At 53.5% G+C, this 15,833-nt stretch overlaps 2 protein-coding genes across 2 annotated transcripts; both read left to right on the forward strand.

Moving 5' to 3' along the window:
* Window positions 1–67: 67 nt before the first annotated feature.
* On the forward strand, window positions 68–5,029 carry VTN00DRAFT_9360 (uncharacterized protein; the record flags this gene model as incomplete). Its single annotated transcript, XM_069436312.1, has 4 exons — window positions 68–658; window positions 725–4,807; window positions 4,863–4,907; window positions 4,985–5,029. The coding sequence occupies 4 exons, from the start codon at window positions 68–70 to the stop codon at window positions 5,027–5,029; spliced, it is 4,764 nt and encodes a 1,587-aa protein (XP_069284945.1).
* A 7,476-nt stretch (window positions 5,030–12,505) lies between these two features.
* On the forward strand, window positions 12,506–14,893 carry VTN00DRAFT_9361 (uncharacterized protein; the record flags this gene model as incomplete). The annotated part of the gene is made up of 1 exon (XM_069436313.1): window positions 12,506–14,893. One exon carries the CDS (start codon window positions 12,506–12,508, stop codon window positions 14,891–14,893), a length of 2,388 nt encoding a protein of 795 aa, XP_069284946.1.
* Between the last annotated feature and the right edge of the window lie 940 nt (window positions 14,894–15,833).

The raw sequence follows: 15,833 nt of genomic DNA on the forward strand, positions 1-15,833 counted from the left end.
CCAAGTACCCACCGTTTGACTGACATTCTCGCTTTCCACAAATCGTACTTCCCACGACTTCTTCACCATGGCTGCTCCCACGAAAATCAATATCCTGGGGCGTGAGAGCATAATTGCTGATTTCGGGCTCTGGCGGAACTACGTGGCCCAGGATCTGCTTGATTGCTGCCCTTCTACCACCTATGTCCTCATCACCGATACGAATATCGGCTCAATCTACACCGAAACCTTCAAGAAGGCCTTTGAAAATGCGTCCGCGGCCATCTCCCCGCCACCCCGCCTCTTGATTCACGAGATTCCACCGGGCGAGAACTCGAAGTCGCGTCAGGGCAAAGCTGAGATTGAGGACTGGATGCTGAGCCAAAACCCACCATGCGGCAGGGACAGCGTGATCATTGCACTCGGGGGTGGTGTGATTGGCGACCTGGTTGGATTTGTCGCAGCAACCTACATGCGCGGAGTCCGCTTTGTCCAAGTCCCCACGACACTTCTCGCCATGGTTGACTCTTCAATCGGAGGCAAAACCGCCATCGATACCCCTCTGGGGAAGAATCTGATAGGCGCGATTTGGCAGCCAACCAGAATCTACATCGATCTTGAATTTCTGAATTCACTTCCGGAGAGAGAGGTCATCAATGGCATGGCAGAAGTCATCAAGGTAGGCCACAGTGGTAGCCCACAAAAAAACTGCAATTAAGTCGATGTAACTCACGGATGCACACAGACCGCGGCGATTTCGAGCGAGGAGGAGTTTACCGCTTTGGAAAATGATGCGGAGACCATTTTGGCGGCCGTCAAGAGCAAGCCGGAACCCGGTCGCTTCGACGGTATCCAAGATATTTTAAAGGCGAGAGTACTTGCTTCCGCACGTTTCAAGGCATATGTCGTCACGGCCGATGAGCGTGAAGGTGGTCTGCGAAACCTGCTCAACTTGGGTCATTCTATTGGGCACGCCATCGAGGCCATCCTGACTCCACAAATTCTGCATGGAGAGTGTGTGGCCATTGGTATGGTCAAAGAAGCTGAACTCGCACGGTATCTTGGTATTCTGAAAGATGTTGCTGTGGCCCGTGTGATCAAATGTCTCGCGAGCTATGGTCTGCCAACTTCCCTAAAAGACGAGCGTGTGCGCAAGTTGACGGCCGGCAAGCGGTGCCCTCTTGATCAAGTGATGGCCAACATGGCGCTCGACAAGAAGAACGATGGACCAAAGAAGAAGGTGGTTCTGCTTTCAGCTATCGGTAAGACCTATGAACCGAAGGCGAGTGTGGTGTCAAATGAGGATATTAGAGCAGTCCTTGCACCGAGTATTGAAGTTACCCCCGGCGTGCCACAGACGCTTAATGTAACCTGCACACCTCCGGGGTCGAAAAGTATTTCGAACAGGGCTCTGGTGCTCGCTGCACTCGGTTCGGGTACCTGCCGTATCAAGAATTTACTGCACTCTGACGACACGGAGGTCATGCTCAATGCCCTCGAGCGACTAGGTGCGGCTACTTTCTCCTGGGAAGACGACGGTGAAGTTCTTGTGGTCAACGGAAAAGGAGGAAAGCTGCAAGCAGCTCCCACAGAACTTTATCTCGGCAATGCTGGTACAGCTTCCAGATTCCTTACCACAGTCGCGACTCTCGCCACCGCAGGCGCTGTTGACTCGAACGTCCTGACTGGAAATAACCGCATGAAACAGCGGCCGATCGGTGATCTTGTCGATGCTCTGACAGCGAACGGTGCTAAGATAGAATATATGGAGAAAAAAGGCAGCCTTCCTCTGAAGATTGCTGCCTCTGGTGGCTTTGCTGGCGGGCAAATCAACCTCGCCGCAAAAGTGTCCTCTCAATATGTCTCATCGTTGCTGATGTGCGCCCCGTACGCCAAGGAGCCAGTAACTCTGAAGCTCGTTGGTGGCAAGCCCATCTCCCAACCTTACATTGACATGACAACAGCTATGATGAGATCGTTTGGTATAGATGTGCAGAAGTCTACGACGGAAGAGCACACTTACCACATTCCCCAGGGGACGTATACGAACCCTGCGGAATATGTCGTTGAGAGCGATGCCAGCTCCGCGACATATCCCCTTGCGATTGCAGCGATCTCGGGAACAAGCTGTACCATTCCTAATATTGGATCTAAGTCACTTCAAGGCGATGCACGCTTTGCTGTTGATGTTTTGAAACCTATGGGTTGCACGGTTGAACAGACGGATGTGTCGACCACTGTAACCGGTCCGGCCGATGGTATTCTGCGGCCACTGCCCAATGTCGACATGGAGCCTATGACAGATGCATTCCTCACTGCCTCTGTTCTTGCAGCTGTCGCTAGAGGCGAGGGATCAAACCACACAACTCGCATCTATGGAATCGCAAACCAGCGTGTCAAGGAGTGTAACCGGATCAAAGCAATGAAGGACGAGCTGGCCAAATTCGGCGTTACGTGCCGTGAGCATGACGATGGCCTCGAGATCGATGGAATTGACCGTTCGGCTCTCCGCTCTCCGGCAGGAGGTATTTTCTGCTATGATGACCACCGCGTCGCGTTCAGCTTCAGCGTTCTGGCTCTTGCAGCTCCTCAGTCCACTTTGATCCTTGAGAAGGAATGCGTAGGTAAGACGTGGCCTGGCTGGTGGGATACCCTGAAACAGGCCTTCGGCGTAAAACTCGAAGGCAAGGAGCTGGAAGACAATGAACTTTCTGCTGTTGCTCGTGTGGACAAGTCGTCCGCGTCGATATTCATCATTGGTATGCGTGGCGCTGGAAAGACGACAAGCGGGCAGTGGGTCGCCAGGACACTGAACCGTCCGTTTGTTGACCTTGATACCGAGCTCGAGGCCACAGAGGGCTTAACTATTCCAGAGATGATTAAACAACGAGGGTGGCAGGGCTTCCGAGATGCTGAACTGGCTCTCTTGAAGCGCATGATGGCAGAGCGGGCCACTGGCTATGTTTTCGCGTGCGGAGGGGGGATTGTAGAGACACCCGAGGCCAGAGAACTGCTCATTCAATACCACAAAACCAAGGGCAATGTTCTACTCGTTATGCGGGACATCAATCAGGTTATGGATTTCTTGAAAATTGACCAGAGCCGCCCTGCATATATTGAGGATATGATGGGCGTGTGGCTGCGCCGCAAGCCATGGTTCCAAGAATGCAGCAACATCCAGTTTTACAGCCAGCACACCAGCTCTAATGGGCTTACTGTTGCATCGGACGACTTCAAGCGCTTCCTGCAGGTCGTCACGGGAGAGCTTGATAGCCTTGCCATTATCAAGAAGAAGGAATACTCGTTCTTTGTTTCCTTGACATTACCCGACCTGCGTCCTGCCGGTGATATACTTAGGAAGGCTTGTCTCGGGTCTGACGCCGTGGAATTGCGTGTGGACCTGCTGAAGGATCCAAATTCAAGCAGTGATATTCCTTCCGTCGACTATGTGGCCGAGCAGATGTCTTTCCTCCGCAACCGTGTCTCACTGCCGTTGGTGTTTACGATTCGAACTAAGAGCCAAGGCGGTCGCTTCCCTGATGATGCTTATGAAGCTGCAATGCAATTGTACCGACTTGCTATTAGGTCTGGGTCTGAGTTTGTGGATCTCGAGATTACATTCCCGGACGAGATGCTGCGGGCAGTCACAGAGATGAAGGGCCACTCGAAGATCATCGCATCGCACCATGATCCGGCTGGGACGCTGAATTGGGCGAACGGATCTTGGATCAAGTTCTATAACAAGGCACTTCAGTACGGAGACGTCATCAAGCTCGTCGGTGTTGCAAAGTCGTTCGATGATAACTCCGCCCTACGCAAGTTCAAGGACTGGGCCGAGGAAGCCCACGACGTTCCTGTCATCGCAATCAATATGGGCGACAAAGGACAGCTCAGCCGTATGCTGAATGGCTTTATGACGCCCGTGTCGCACCCCAGCCTTCCGTTCAAAGCTGCTCCTGGCCAGCTCTCGGCAGCAGAGATCCGTAAGGGCCTGTCGCTGATGGGCGAGATTAAGTCCAAGAAGTTCGCTCTCTTCGGAACACCTATTTCAAACTCTCGTTCACCGCCTCTCCATAACTTCCTCTTCCAGCAAATGGGTCTTCCACATGAGTACGGCCTGCTCGAGACCGCCAACGCGCAGGACGTCCGGGATTTCATCCGATCCCCAGATTTCGGCGGTGCCTCAGTCACCATCCCTCTGAAGCTGGATATTATGCCTCTCTTGGATGAGGTTGCACAGGAAGCCGAGATAATTGGAGCAGTGAACACTATTGTTCCCGTCAGAGACAGCAAGGACCAACCGCCGCGCTTGATCGGCCGCAACACTGACTGGCAGGGTATGGTACGGTGCTTGCGCAACGCTGGCGCCCACGGCTCCTCTGGCAAGGCGAGCGGTATTGTTATCGGCGGAGGAGGCACTGCCCGTGCAGCGATCTATGCCCTTCACAGCATGGGTTACTCCCCAATCTATGTCCTTGGCCGATCTCCCGCAAAGCTTCAGGGCATGGTCTCAACATTTCCAACCGGCTACAATATCCGCATCGTTGAGGACTTCGCAGACATAGAGACCATCCCACACGTTGCCATCGGGACAGTCCCTGGCGACTCGCCCGTCGACCCGAATATGCGCGAAGTGCTGTGCCACATGTTCGACAAAGCTGAAGAAATCGACCGCGTCCCAGCGAGCGTCCAGGACGGTCGGGTTCCTCGTGTATTCCTGGAGATGGCGTACAAGCCCCCTGTGACGGCTCTGATGCAGCTGGCTTCCGACGCTAGATGGACTACTGTGCCTGGTCTGGAGGCCTTAGTTGGACAGGGTGTGCATCAGGTGAGTCGAACCTCATTTTGAGACTGGTGATCAAATTGCTGACACGTACGTACAGTTTGAACTCTGGACCGGCATCTTGCCACTGTACGAAGATGCAAGGGTACGTTAGAATATATAAATCCTCATTCTTAATCCAATTAAAGGAACGGCCATATACTGACGCTGTCTAAATTCCAGGCCGCTGTGATGGGCACCACGACAGCAGTCAACGGAAGCTCTTAACTCTATCTATTCACGCTTCGTTCTGGTCCCTGCATACATCATCCTCTTAAATGAAAGCTATAGAGGCACATTAAAAGTGTCGATGCCATATAGAAAAGAATCTTTAGAGAAAAGAAAAAGATCGGGATCTGCAAGCTTCCAAAAAAAAGCAAAATAAAAGTTATCCAGAACTTATACTATCATTTGCGTCTTATTCTTTTTTCTCCCTATTTCATTCGGTTTTTTCCCTTCGCCCGTATACTGCGATTTCACGAAATGATGTATATGAAGATATCAAGTCCGTGATTGGTTTCTGCTGATGGCAGTCACAAAATATAATCGTCTCGCACAAATGGTACACTTTCAACAGCGTATGAGATCCTAGTGAGTTGATCGATTCACCCTGGATAAACTGAGTTGAAACGAAGTTCTACTCAGCACGTGATGTCCAATTCCACATATCTGTTACAGCACGTAGTATGCATCTAGCCATGCAGACACTTCTACAGTAGACCTGTTTACCCAGGTAGACATCAGACAGGACTTCAGACAGGTTCAAGCATGGACAAACATGGCCAGACCGACTTTTCCCTTCATCTTTTTTTTCTATTTTTTGCTTCCCATCTAGAACGAGGGATCTACAAAGTTTCCCTGCACAGTAATACATAAATAATAAATTATTAATTGCCTTTGGCGCTCGCTCAGAAAAATTTTCCACACCCCTGTCTGCGCCGATCTGGTCTGGACCGGTCGGTTCGGTTCGGTTACTCGGTCGGGGTCGAGTCCAGACCCCGGGCCCACCGAGTTACCAGCATTGCTATACCTGAGAGTAGATCACGATTAGTTGTGTCTACTACTCCGTACTAAATGATGTTGGGCATTATTATTCTGTGAAAAGTTGGAGTGTGGAGTATGAGACAGGTCGTATGCACCTAACTTGGATGTTCCGTACATTAGGTGAAGGTAGGCATCTCGCTGAGGCCGGCATGAACATACTCCCAGCCCTTTGTCAGTGGGCCCGCGCCGATCCGACTCCCGAGCACCACACCCGCCAGATCTCACTAAATCCATAGTTGTAGGGCGCTGCTATTTTTGTGTATTGCTATTGGAACCTTTGTTGCGCAAGTTGCCAAGGACAGATTAGACTCGTGGAATGGCTGTGAACTTTCTCGAGTGGCTCATGTACGCTATTGTGCGAAAGCCAATTCTCTTAACGAGATATTCTTCCGATAACCGGTCGCGGAGCAGGAGTTTTTGTGTAGTCATGGAATACAGTGCATGTTATTACTCCCGCTTATCGATATCGATATCGATAATAAGATAAGGACTGCCAATCTTAAAGATGAAAATAGGGCAAGGACAATAGGCTAAATTATACTAGTCAACCCATCGGTAGATAAGCAACCTGCAAGACATTTTTCTGTTTCTGTGTACATGCAGTATGTTCGTATCGTCTTATGTCCGTATAAAACGCACGTTTGTAGAAAATACACTGTAATGATCGCGTTCCGTATTCTGTCGACTTATTCTATCCTGTCCTCATCATGTGCCTGTTATCACACATCTTATGATAGACAGATGTCAGGAGTCTCAGATCAGCCCATGCTTGATTGTTGTGTCGCATTGCACCATCTCGTCGGGTTGCGGCCTCGGGAATGGGAAGAACAAGAATGGGCTGCATGACCTTGAGCCTCTCTGAGCCTTCATGCAGCTCGGCCCGGAGCCCTGGAAGAACCAACGGGGACGTAGCAACTGTCCGGCAGGGCTGCGCCTGCCCTACGTGTGATGGTTCCTACCTGCCAAATTAGGTTTTGTCCAAAGGACCTCAGCCTTAGAGGCAGCTCATCCTGCTAAACCTACCTCTCTCCTCCATCCATCCTTCATCCTACTACCTTTTACTCTTCTTCATCTATTTCAGAGTACACTGTCTTTGAATAAATACAAACGGGCCATTCAAACCTGCATATACTTTTATTAGGACGGTCAAAGTCGGGAGGGTCGGGTGGTAGGGCCGCCCGTCGCTGCTGCTGACCCTGCAGGTAAGCATGCTATGCATCGCACCACCCTAACACCACGCTACGATACCACGCCCAGGGGTGGTCAGATCATTTTTCATCTACGACCTTATTCTTTCCCATCCATTAGTTCGGCTTGGACCGTTCCGTCCCAACAAACAAACAAGGCTGCGCACACTCGATGCGAGGCCATCAATGACATTTTAGAACGGACCGGCGGGTGTCTTACCTACAGTCTTAGACAGGCGACGATCGCTCCGCACAGGCCCCGAGTGGATTCCGATTCCTTTCGACTCCGGCACGTATGTCTCAAGAAACTTGACGGAGGTTAAGGCCATCGGACGATGGATAGCTGCAGGGCAGCAAACGACGTGCGCTGGTCACCTAACTGTATGGAATAGCAAGGTGTCTACCTAGATTCTCCCCAGCTGAATCGAGTCACCTCGGGTGGGGTCTGGTTGGGTCCAGAACGTATCTCTCGATGATCCTCCCCGAGCACAGAACCCATCAAACCGATCTGCTTTCTCGCCTGCGTGGCTAACTGTCTGATTCATCCCGTTGCGTAAACTAACTTCTTACTAACCCTACTACTTTACACGGATTATGTTGCGTGTTGATGAGCCGCAAAAATTAATTCTTCGGGTTCTGTCGGAGAGGCTCATTGTGCCGTAAGCAGTGAACCAGCCAGCTACATGGAGTGAACGGACTACTGTGTGGATTAATTTTAAGTTGCTTGCTGACAGCACCGACAATGCGGCTACCTGGTCTGTGCTAACATGATCCTATCTAGGATCCGATACCCCAGTGGATCATCCCGAATGAAAAGGGAAAAGACAAGAAATACTCCATTTCTGTATTTCTTGCATCGGATCTCATCTCATCGAGAGAGTCCAGTAGGGAACGTCAAGACTCGAAGCATGTCGCCTCTCGATGTTCAGACCTTCATCATCACAGGCAAGTATGACGCGAAGAAGCGAAGGATCGACACTTGCCAAGCAATAATTGACATCAAACACTATTCTATGAACAGGCAGTTCAGGCTCAGCAGCTAATTCCAGCCCAACCCAACACCGGCTGAAGCGAACACCCCCGACCCACTTTGGTTTTCCCCGGTTTGCGTATCGATATCCACTCTTCAGCGGAGTCTGTGAACGATCTGCGACCTACTTCTTACCTTACTGTAATCCAACAGAATTGGTTGGGGAGAGTTTACAGGTTAGACACAGGCCTGCAGTGCCATCCATTTCAAACTGTTGGGCTTCAGGTCAACTGATAGAATGTCACTGTCAGGAAAAGGAGAGGTGCGACAGGACCTGTCAGAGATGGTTCCCGGACAGGTAGGGTGCGACACTCCATGACATTGACAGATGTGACCTATGGAGCACGAAGTACATCCTGTTTCATATCTAGTGTATTGTACGAGGCTTAGATTGGGTCGCTCGAGAGCGTTTGTCATTCCGTTAATGCCGACCAGCACGACTGTTGACGTATGCAGGAGCAGCAAGGCAGCATGAGAGGCCAGGAAGCAAAAGAAAAAATTTTTTCCGCTTCAACGCCAGTTGATGGTGCGAGACCCCAGCTGCAGTGTGCAGATAGCGGCCTGCCAGCACGACGGTGCGATGTATCATGCAGGAGGGAGGGCGGGCTGCAACGCCGGGGCCGTCTGGCTGGGACGATGGGCCCGATCGAGAAGCCTGTGCGCCGCAGTTTCGGATACGACGTGTCCTTCGAGAAGCCTTCGATGGAAGGCCGAAGTCCCGAAACAATGCCAAGTGAACAGGCTAACACGCATTGCGGACACCATGATTGGGCAATATGCGATGCATTGTCCCGGAAATAGAAGGCTTCGAGAACTTCGACGGCAGATTTCGGACCGGGACCCTGACCCCGGTCACCGGTGCAGAGTTTTCATGATCAGATGCATGATGTCCCTGCACGATGCACGATCGAGGTCAAGCCACGTATCGTTGGCCGGGGCCGGAATCGTGTTACCGGACCGTGTTGGGTATGACCGTATGACAATTTTACCGCTAGCGTGCGACCGCCTTAATGCCTTGGCACTCACCCACCGCCTACCAGGCTGAGGCCCGTCGGCCGGACAGTCGAGTCGGAATCGGCGACTCCCGCCTTGCTCCTCCGTGCTCCGTCCGACTCCATGGAGACAAAACCGGCCCAACTAGCTGTGTGGCTGTGCTGTCCTCTATGCAGTATGGGAGAAGAGAACTCCGTTGTATACAGAGTTCGCAGCCCGACGTCAAGTCTAGTCTAGTCGCAGTCATAGTACGGAGTTGATCTACTCTGTAGTTTGTCCTGGAAAAAAATTTTTTTGAAGCCAACAAAGATCTGACACCTGCAGCCGCAGAGCCTTGCTAACATCCAACTAAGATGCTGACAAGCCCTGTCCTAGCGCACTGCCGGCACTGAGTCTCAGGCGACTCATTGAGTCAAAAAGTTTTCACACATCAATTTCTCCGTCCACATAGCGCGACTGCTGATCTTAGGCTGTTCGATCTGCCAGTGCCAGCTTCACTTCTTACCTTGCCTTCAGCTAGGCTGTTCGCACTCTGTTCAGCGCTAAAGGACAGAGCATATGCAAGCTTAGCACTGGAAGACCTGTTTCCCCGCACTTTCTTCTATGGGCATCACTACGGAGTCAATAATAGCACCAAGTTTGATACTGCCAGTGCACCATACACGGTAGCAGATTGGTTCTGTGCTTATCTGCTGTGTTCAAGCGCTTGACAAGTGCAGACCCGCCGCGCTTGGGCTTTGAGATCTGGGCCCGGCCCGGGGACCGGGTCTGGAGCCAAGATGTTGGCGACAGGTCTAGATCTTAATCTCAACGTCCGACCTCGACGATCTACCCGTCTCTAGGTCTCGAGTCAAGACGACCAGAGTTGTGCATGTCGATCGCGGCCAAATGTTTACCAAAATGGTGGGTGGGAGAGTTTCAACGAGGCCTCTAGATAGCCCAATGGTTCGGGTTGACAAAGTCGTTGCGTCCCATTACGGAGTCGAATAGAATACGTAACTGCGAAGACTCTGCCAGTGAGACTTATCACATGAGAACGAACATCGGAGATCATATGGAGTTTCTTTTTGATCTCTGTCTGCATGATAACATGTCGGGAGATGGACATGCAGTGCAACCCATGGTCTACCTACTCTTGTTGGGACCGGGGGTTGTTAGCCCTGTTCGGTCGGAACGGCTGTCTCACCAGGCCGGTACAACCCAAAACGGATCGACCTGAGAACATTAACAGTCCCCTACCACTGAGGGGAAAAACGCCCTTGATTTAGAATCGCAAGGATCAACTGCCGGTAGTATCCGGCACTAAACCTGGCAGCTGGATTTCTGGATAAAGTGTCTGTCCCGGGATGGAAAGATGTACAGAGTTGTCACAGCAGATGCTAAGTCAGCAAAAAGCCTTGCTTATGCAATACTACTGTACCTGATGACAGCCCCCCGGTCGACAGGATATTGTCGGGATAAAGCTCAGCACCGGTGAAGAACTTGCATCTAATCTTGTCTTAATGCTAGACCAGGGCCCTGGGACTGGCCACTCAAGTAACCAACCGCAGAGCAAAGTCCAGGGACCCTGCTGAAACCCCATGTCGGTCACATTCATCCGCGCTGAACAGGCGAAGTATGTATGGATGGACTCTTCTCGCAGCGGACAGAAAAGAGAAGGCGAAAAAAACCCTGCTCGGCATGTGACTCGAGTTCTTGGACCTCGTCAGCAGTCGCTCAACCTCGAGTAAGCATTCCCAGGAAAAGAGAAGAACCTTAGAGCCTGTTCTGACAGATGAAGTTGTCCTGTCATGCCCTGGTCACCCTGGTCAGCTGACCTAGAACCGAGACGTCAGGCCGTCAAAAGGCCTCGGCACCGACCATTTCCCGTGTCTCCGACCGGTTGTCGTGATATCTCCGGGCAATGACTAAGACTCAGGAGCGATGAGTAATCCGTTGAGTTCTGTCTACCAGCCGGTATGCTTGGCATCCACGGTCAGTATATACTGTGACTCAGGATGGGCCATTCTGGGCGAAGTTAGTTAGCTGATCTCGGCCGTACACTTGTATTGTCTCCATACTTCGTACGTAAGCTCCATACGTACAACTCTTTATCCGAGACGGTGTGGCTCGTAAAGAGACTGTGGCTTGTGCAGATACCAACCTGGGGAATATGTGAGAGACTGGATCCCGACCTACGGGGACCTGGACCTGGAGCCCGGGACCTGGAGCGAACTACCCACTACTTTATCGACCGCGCTAGCCAGATCGGACAGTGATCGCATCGGATCGTCAGCCACGTCAGGTGGCTTAGCATCTGGGGATCTGGCTGATTGGCCCGTCCGAGAGCCTTGGCACGAAGGGGCCGGTGCGGTCGGGGGTGGGGTGTGGCTGTTCCTTGCGTTAGGCTTTTGCTGTTAGCGAGGAGCCTGGGCCCGCGTGCCGATAGGACGGTCGGGGACGATGCCAGAGCCTAGACGCTAGCCGGGAGACGAAGGTTCTGGAAATAGAAGCGTTAAGAAAAATCTGCAGGGGAGGAGGATCAGATGAAAAATTGTGCAGCCTAGCCTAGCCTTGGCTCTAGCAGTCGCGGTGCCGGGGCAAACGTGGTGTTGGGCAGGGCGATGAATGGTGCCCAGAGCGGACGGACATAAGTCATGGTGTTAGCGGCTCGGACGTGGCCGACAACAACGGCTCCAAGTGATAATTACCAGAAGACATGGGAAGGGACCGGCGAACGCAAGGGACCACTGTGGCTGGTACTGCAGACGTTGGGAACAAACTTGGGGAGTCGGGCTGTTGAGCCGTGGAGAAGTGAGGCTTGTCACATTCCCACCAGCCACAGGACGAGTGAGGTTACGACAGGGCTTTGGGCACCTCGGCGTAAGGGTCTGTTATGGAGACGCGATCGACCGCCAAGAGGGACGGGAAGCGACGGCACGTATCGTATCGGGGTAACGAGGCCGTACGACGATCCAGGCGCGGCCGGGGTATATCGGCGATACCGTACGAGACACGCCAGGGATGCAGGTGCAGGTGATGGGCGGCTTAGCGTCACGACGTCATTGCCTTAAGAACAGTAGCGGTCGCCCTGGTCGAGCTGCCGCTTGTGCCAGACAGCATCCATTCATAAATAAGGGCCTGTTCTCGCCATCGTGCTTTCAGCCCTGTCTTTTTGCCTCCCGTGCTCGACTCCTTTTTACCTCGTCTGCCCTTGCCCGTTTCAGTCCCTGCAGTCCCGTCATCGACTCTTTGATCGAGTCACAGACTTGTCCTACTCCGACGACTCATAAAGAACAGACAAAGACCCTTCCAGACGCTTCTCCCCCCTCGACTGCTATTTCCGCAGCGTCGGATCTGAGGTCCCACGAGCCGGTGAGCGGGCCCGTGGTCAGCGTCCGGGATCCTTCGATAAATACCCAGGCCTGCGCCGGTGGCGACGTACCCACCGCGCTGACGTCCCTTTCCATTATGCTGGTGCATCCCGTACGTAAGGATCTCATCACCGAACCGCCCGCTTCCTTCCTCCTCCACAACAACAGCTTCACCCACATACAAGACGACCAACTCCCTCCTGAGCTGCTCCACGAGGCCCCGCTGCAGCATCTCTTCCACCAGCAGCCGCCGCAGCAGCTTCACTACCAGCACCAGCGCTCGCTGCAGTCACCCTTCCAGCACACCGTCGACTTCCACTTCTACTCCCCGCCCTCGTCCGCATCGGCTTCTCCCACCTCCTCTCCGACCTTCTCATCCACCCACTCTCCGGCGACGGCGGTCTCGACAGACTTCCAGGCCGCCTTCGACGGCGGCTTCGTCGAGGCGCCTTCAATGAGCACCGCCTCGTCCTACAACCCTGCCATCCGAGTCCATCAGCTAACGTCATCGCCGCTGAGACACTATCCTCATTCATCGCAATACCACACCGGTTCGCCCATGTTGGCGCAACACGCGGCTTCGGGCAACCACAGCTGGGAAGGCGACGCCAACGTCCAGCTGCTCAGCCCCGCGGCTCGGGTTCAGAACGGTCTGTCGCGGAGGACAGGGCTGCAGAACAACAACAGCAACCACCACAAGAAGGCAGCAGGAGATGCACTTTCGCCACTCACAGCGGGAGCCCCGAGTGGATACAACTCGCAGCAGACGACGTCGTCGTTTTCTCCGACGCTAAACGGCTTTGAGAACCATCACACGCCCAGTACTTCGAGCGTGTCCAAACCGTTGCCGACGCCGGTCCAGACGCCGGTCCAGAACTCTTTTCTGGCCGCGCCTTTCCAGAACTACGACCCATCCTCCCAGGATGGTGACAACGCTGAAGCGGAGATGGCTATGAGACGGGCGGTTCTCGAGCAACAGCAGCAGCAGCAGCAACAGCAGTATCAACATCAACATCAACAACAGCACCCGGGAACAACGGAAGAGGAGGCCCCCTTCCATTATTCTCTGGCTCCTTCTGTCTCAAGCCTGAGTCACAACTCCCCTGCCACTCCGCAGACGACCTACGACGACCTCGACGATGGTTCGAAGGCGATGACCCATGGTGAGGACAGATTTCCTGATGTTGACAGGTGGATGGATGAATACTTACGTCTCGATGCGCTTTCAGACTTTAACGGCGGCCAGAACGCTACATCGGTCCCCATCCCAAAGTTGAACAGAACGATCTCCGATATCTACCAGGACGAGCTCTACAACACCGGGATCATTCCCACGCCGCAGGTTCGCAAGCAGCCCACAAGCCAGAACCTCTTGACGGCGCCGACGTACCACAGCCTCGTTGCGGACCGACTGCAGGCTGCGCGTCAGGGGCACCTGTCTGCGCGATCGCAGTCGCCCGCGACCTCGATCAATCGCGACCGCTCGCCCTTCCGCCAAGGGTCGCCGCTGGCGGCCGACTTCAACACTGCGCCTCTGCAGCAGCCCAACCTGGCATCAAATATGCAGCTGTCGCAGAACGGGATGAATATTGGGCAACACGACAACCAGGGTGAGCCTAAGACGATCTCGCCCAAAGACGCGCTGCTCGAGTACCATGAGGGTACTGAGGACGCCGGGATGCCGCCACTGTTCCCAACCAACGGGACGGACTTCCAGATCGGGGACACTACGCTGGGAGGACTACGACGGGAGAGCTCCAATGCCTTCCAGCCTACGCAGAACTACAATCCGATGGAGGCATTCCCAACTCAATACGCGCAACAGGCAGCCAACATGCGCCAGTATAACTTCATGCAACAGCAGCACCAACAGCAGCATCCTCGCCGCCAGCCTCAGCAGCAGCAGCAGAACAACCTCATGCATCACACGCCCGAGTTCCCGGCCTCGCTCCCCACTATGGAGTCGACGACCAGCGAGACGCAGCCCACGATCGACATCACTTCCGCTCCGCAGGGACAGCAGCCGATGACGACACAGGCGCCAACCGAGACGATACAGCGTCCTGACAGCACGGCATCGGATTCAGGAACGTACACCTGCACCTACCACGGCTGCACGCTGCGCTTCGAGACTCCCGCGAAGCTCCAGAAGCACAAGCGCGAGGCCCACCGGTCGACTACGCCGGGCGGACACCTGGCTGGACGCGACGGCACTCTGGCGATGCGCAACTCACAGGCGGGCCCCCACAAGTGCGAGCGGATCAACCCGTCGACAGGCAAGCCGTGCAACTCGATCTTCTCACGACCCTACGACCTTACGCGCCACGAGGATACGATCCACAACGCCCGCAAGCAGAAGGTCCGGTGTCACCTGTGCACCGAGGAGAAGACGTTCTCCCGCAACGACGCTCTGACGAGGCACATGCGCGTGGTGCATCCGGAGGTCGACTGGCCAGGCAAGCAGAAACGGAAGGGCAGGGACTGAAGCCACGACGGTCTCCTCACCGATCAACCCTTCCATTGACGCTAGCTACGGTTTGGGTTTCTCTACAAACGGGCCTATCAGTGCGGGCCGCAAAGTGAAGCGAGAAGGGGTTCGTGTCGGGCATGTTCAGATGGTCTGACGGGCTCCGTCATGATGTGATGCTTTCCCCGACGGGCAGCGCCACGACGTCATGCGCTAGCCCGAAGCGGCAGGACTCGCCAGGCCGCCCGGATCGGCGGTCGCGCCTGCCGCTTGGGGACGGCGGCCTTGCGGCCTGAGACCCGCCGGCGCTTGACGTCATGGCTGTCCAGCGTCCTCCTGGTCATGACACTCTTACTCTTGCGTATGTGGTTTCACCATAGCTCCTCTTCCTCTTTCTTGTGACGAGTCTCTGATTAGTTACGCTGTATCATACATCTGTATTCTACGATTGCTACGTCATGACGTCTCTGATCTCTCTTATTCTTTGTCTTGCTTTGCATTGGGTTGGCATACATGCATCGGTCCCAGGGTTGGTGGTACATACATAGCGGAGGCACTTTTCGTACAGCTTGCATGCTTCGCTTCGTCTCCTTTTCTTATGTCCATTTGTCAGTATTACGGTTGGAAACTTCTCTTGTACAATATGGGAATGGTTTGATGTGTATGATATGATTCGGTTACGGGTACAGCATTGATAGACAGACGATCCAAAAAAAGGGAGATATGAACCAGAACAGAACAGGAAAGAAAAAGCACGTGATGTTAATACTAGCTGAACGGACTTGACATACATGGATCATTCTGGAATTCCATTTCAGACTTGCACTACTTGCATTCCAATTGACTTTTTCCCTCCTGTTCCCCGCGTAGATGGATAGTATTGCATCTGACGAGGCGCCGCCTAGCCAGCATGCTGCTAGTATTGGGATTGGGACCGGGATCTGTTCTGCATCGCTGA

Source organism: Thermoascus crustaceus (genome assembly GCF_041956765.1).
Source record: "Thermoascus crustaceus strain CBS 181.67 unplaced genomic scaffold VTN00scaffold_7, whole genome shotgun sequence".
NCBI classification, from domain to species: Eukaryota; Fungi; Ascomycota; class Eurotiomycetes; order Eurotiales; family Thermoascaceae; genus Thermoascus; species Thermoascus crustaceus.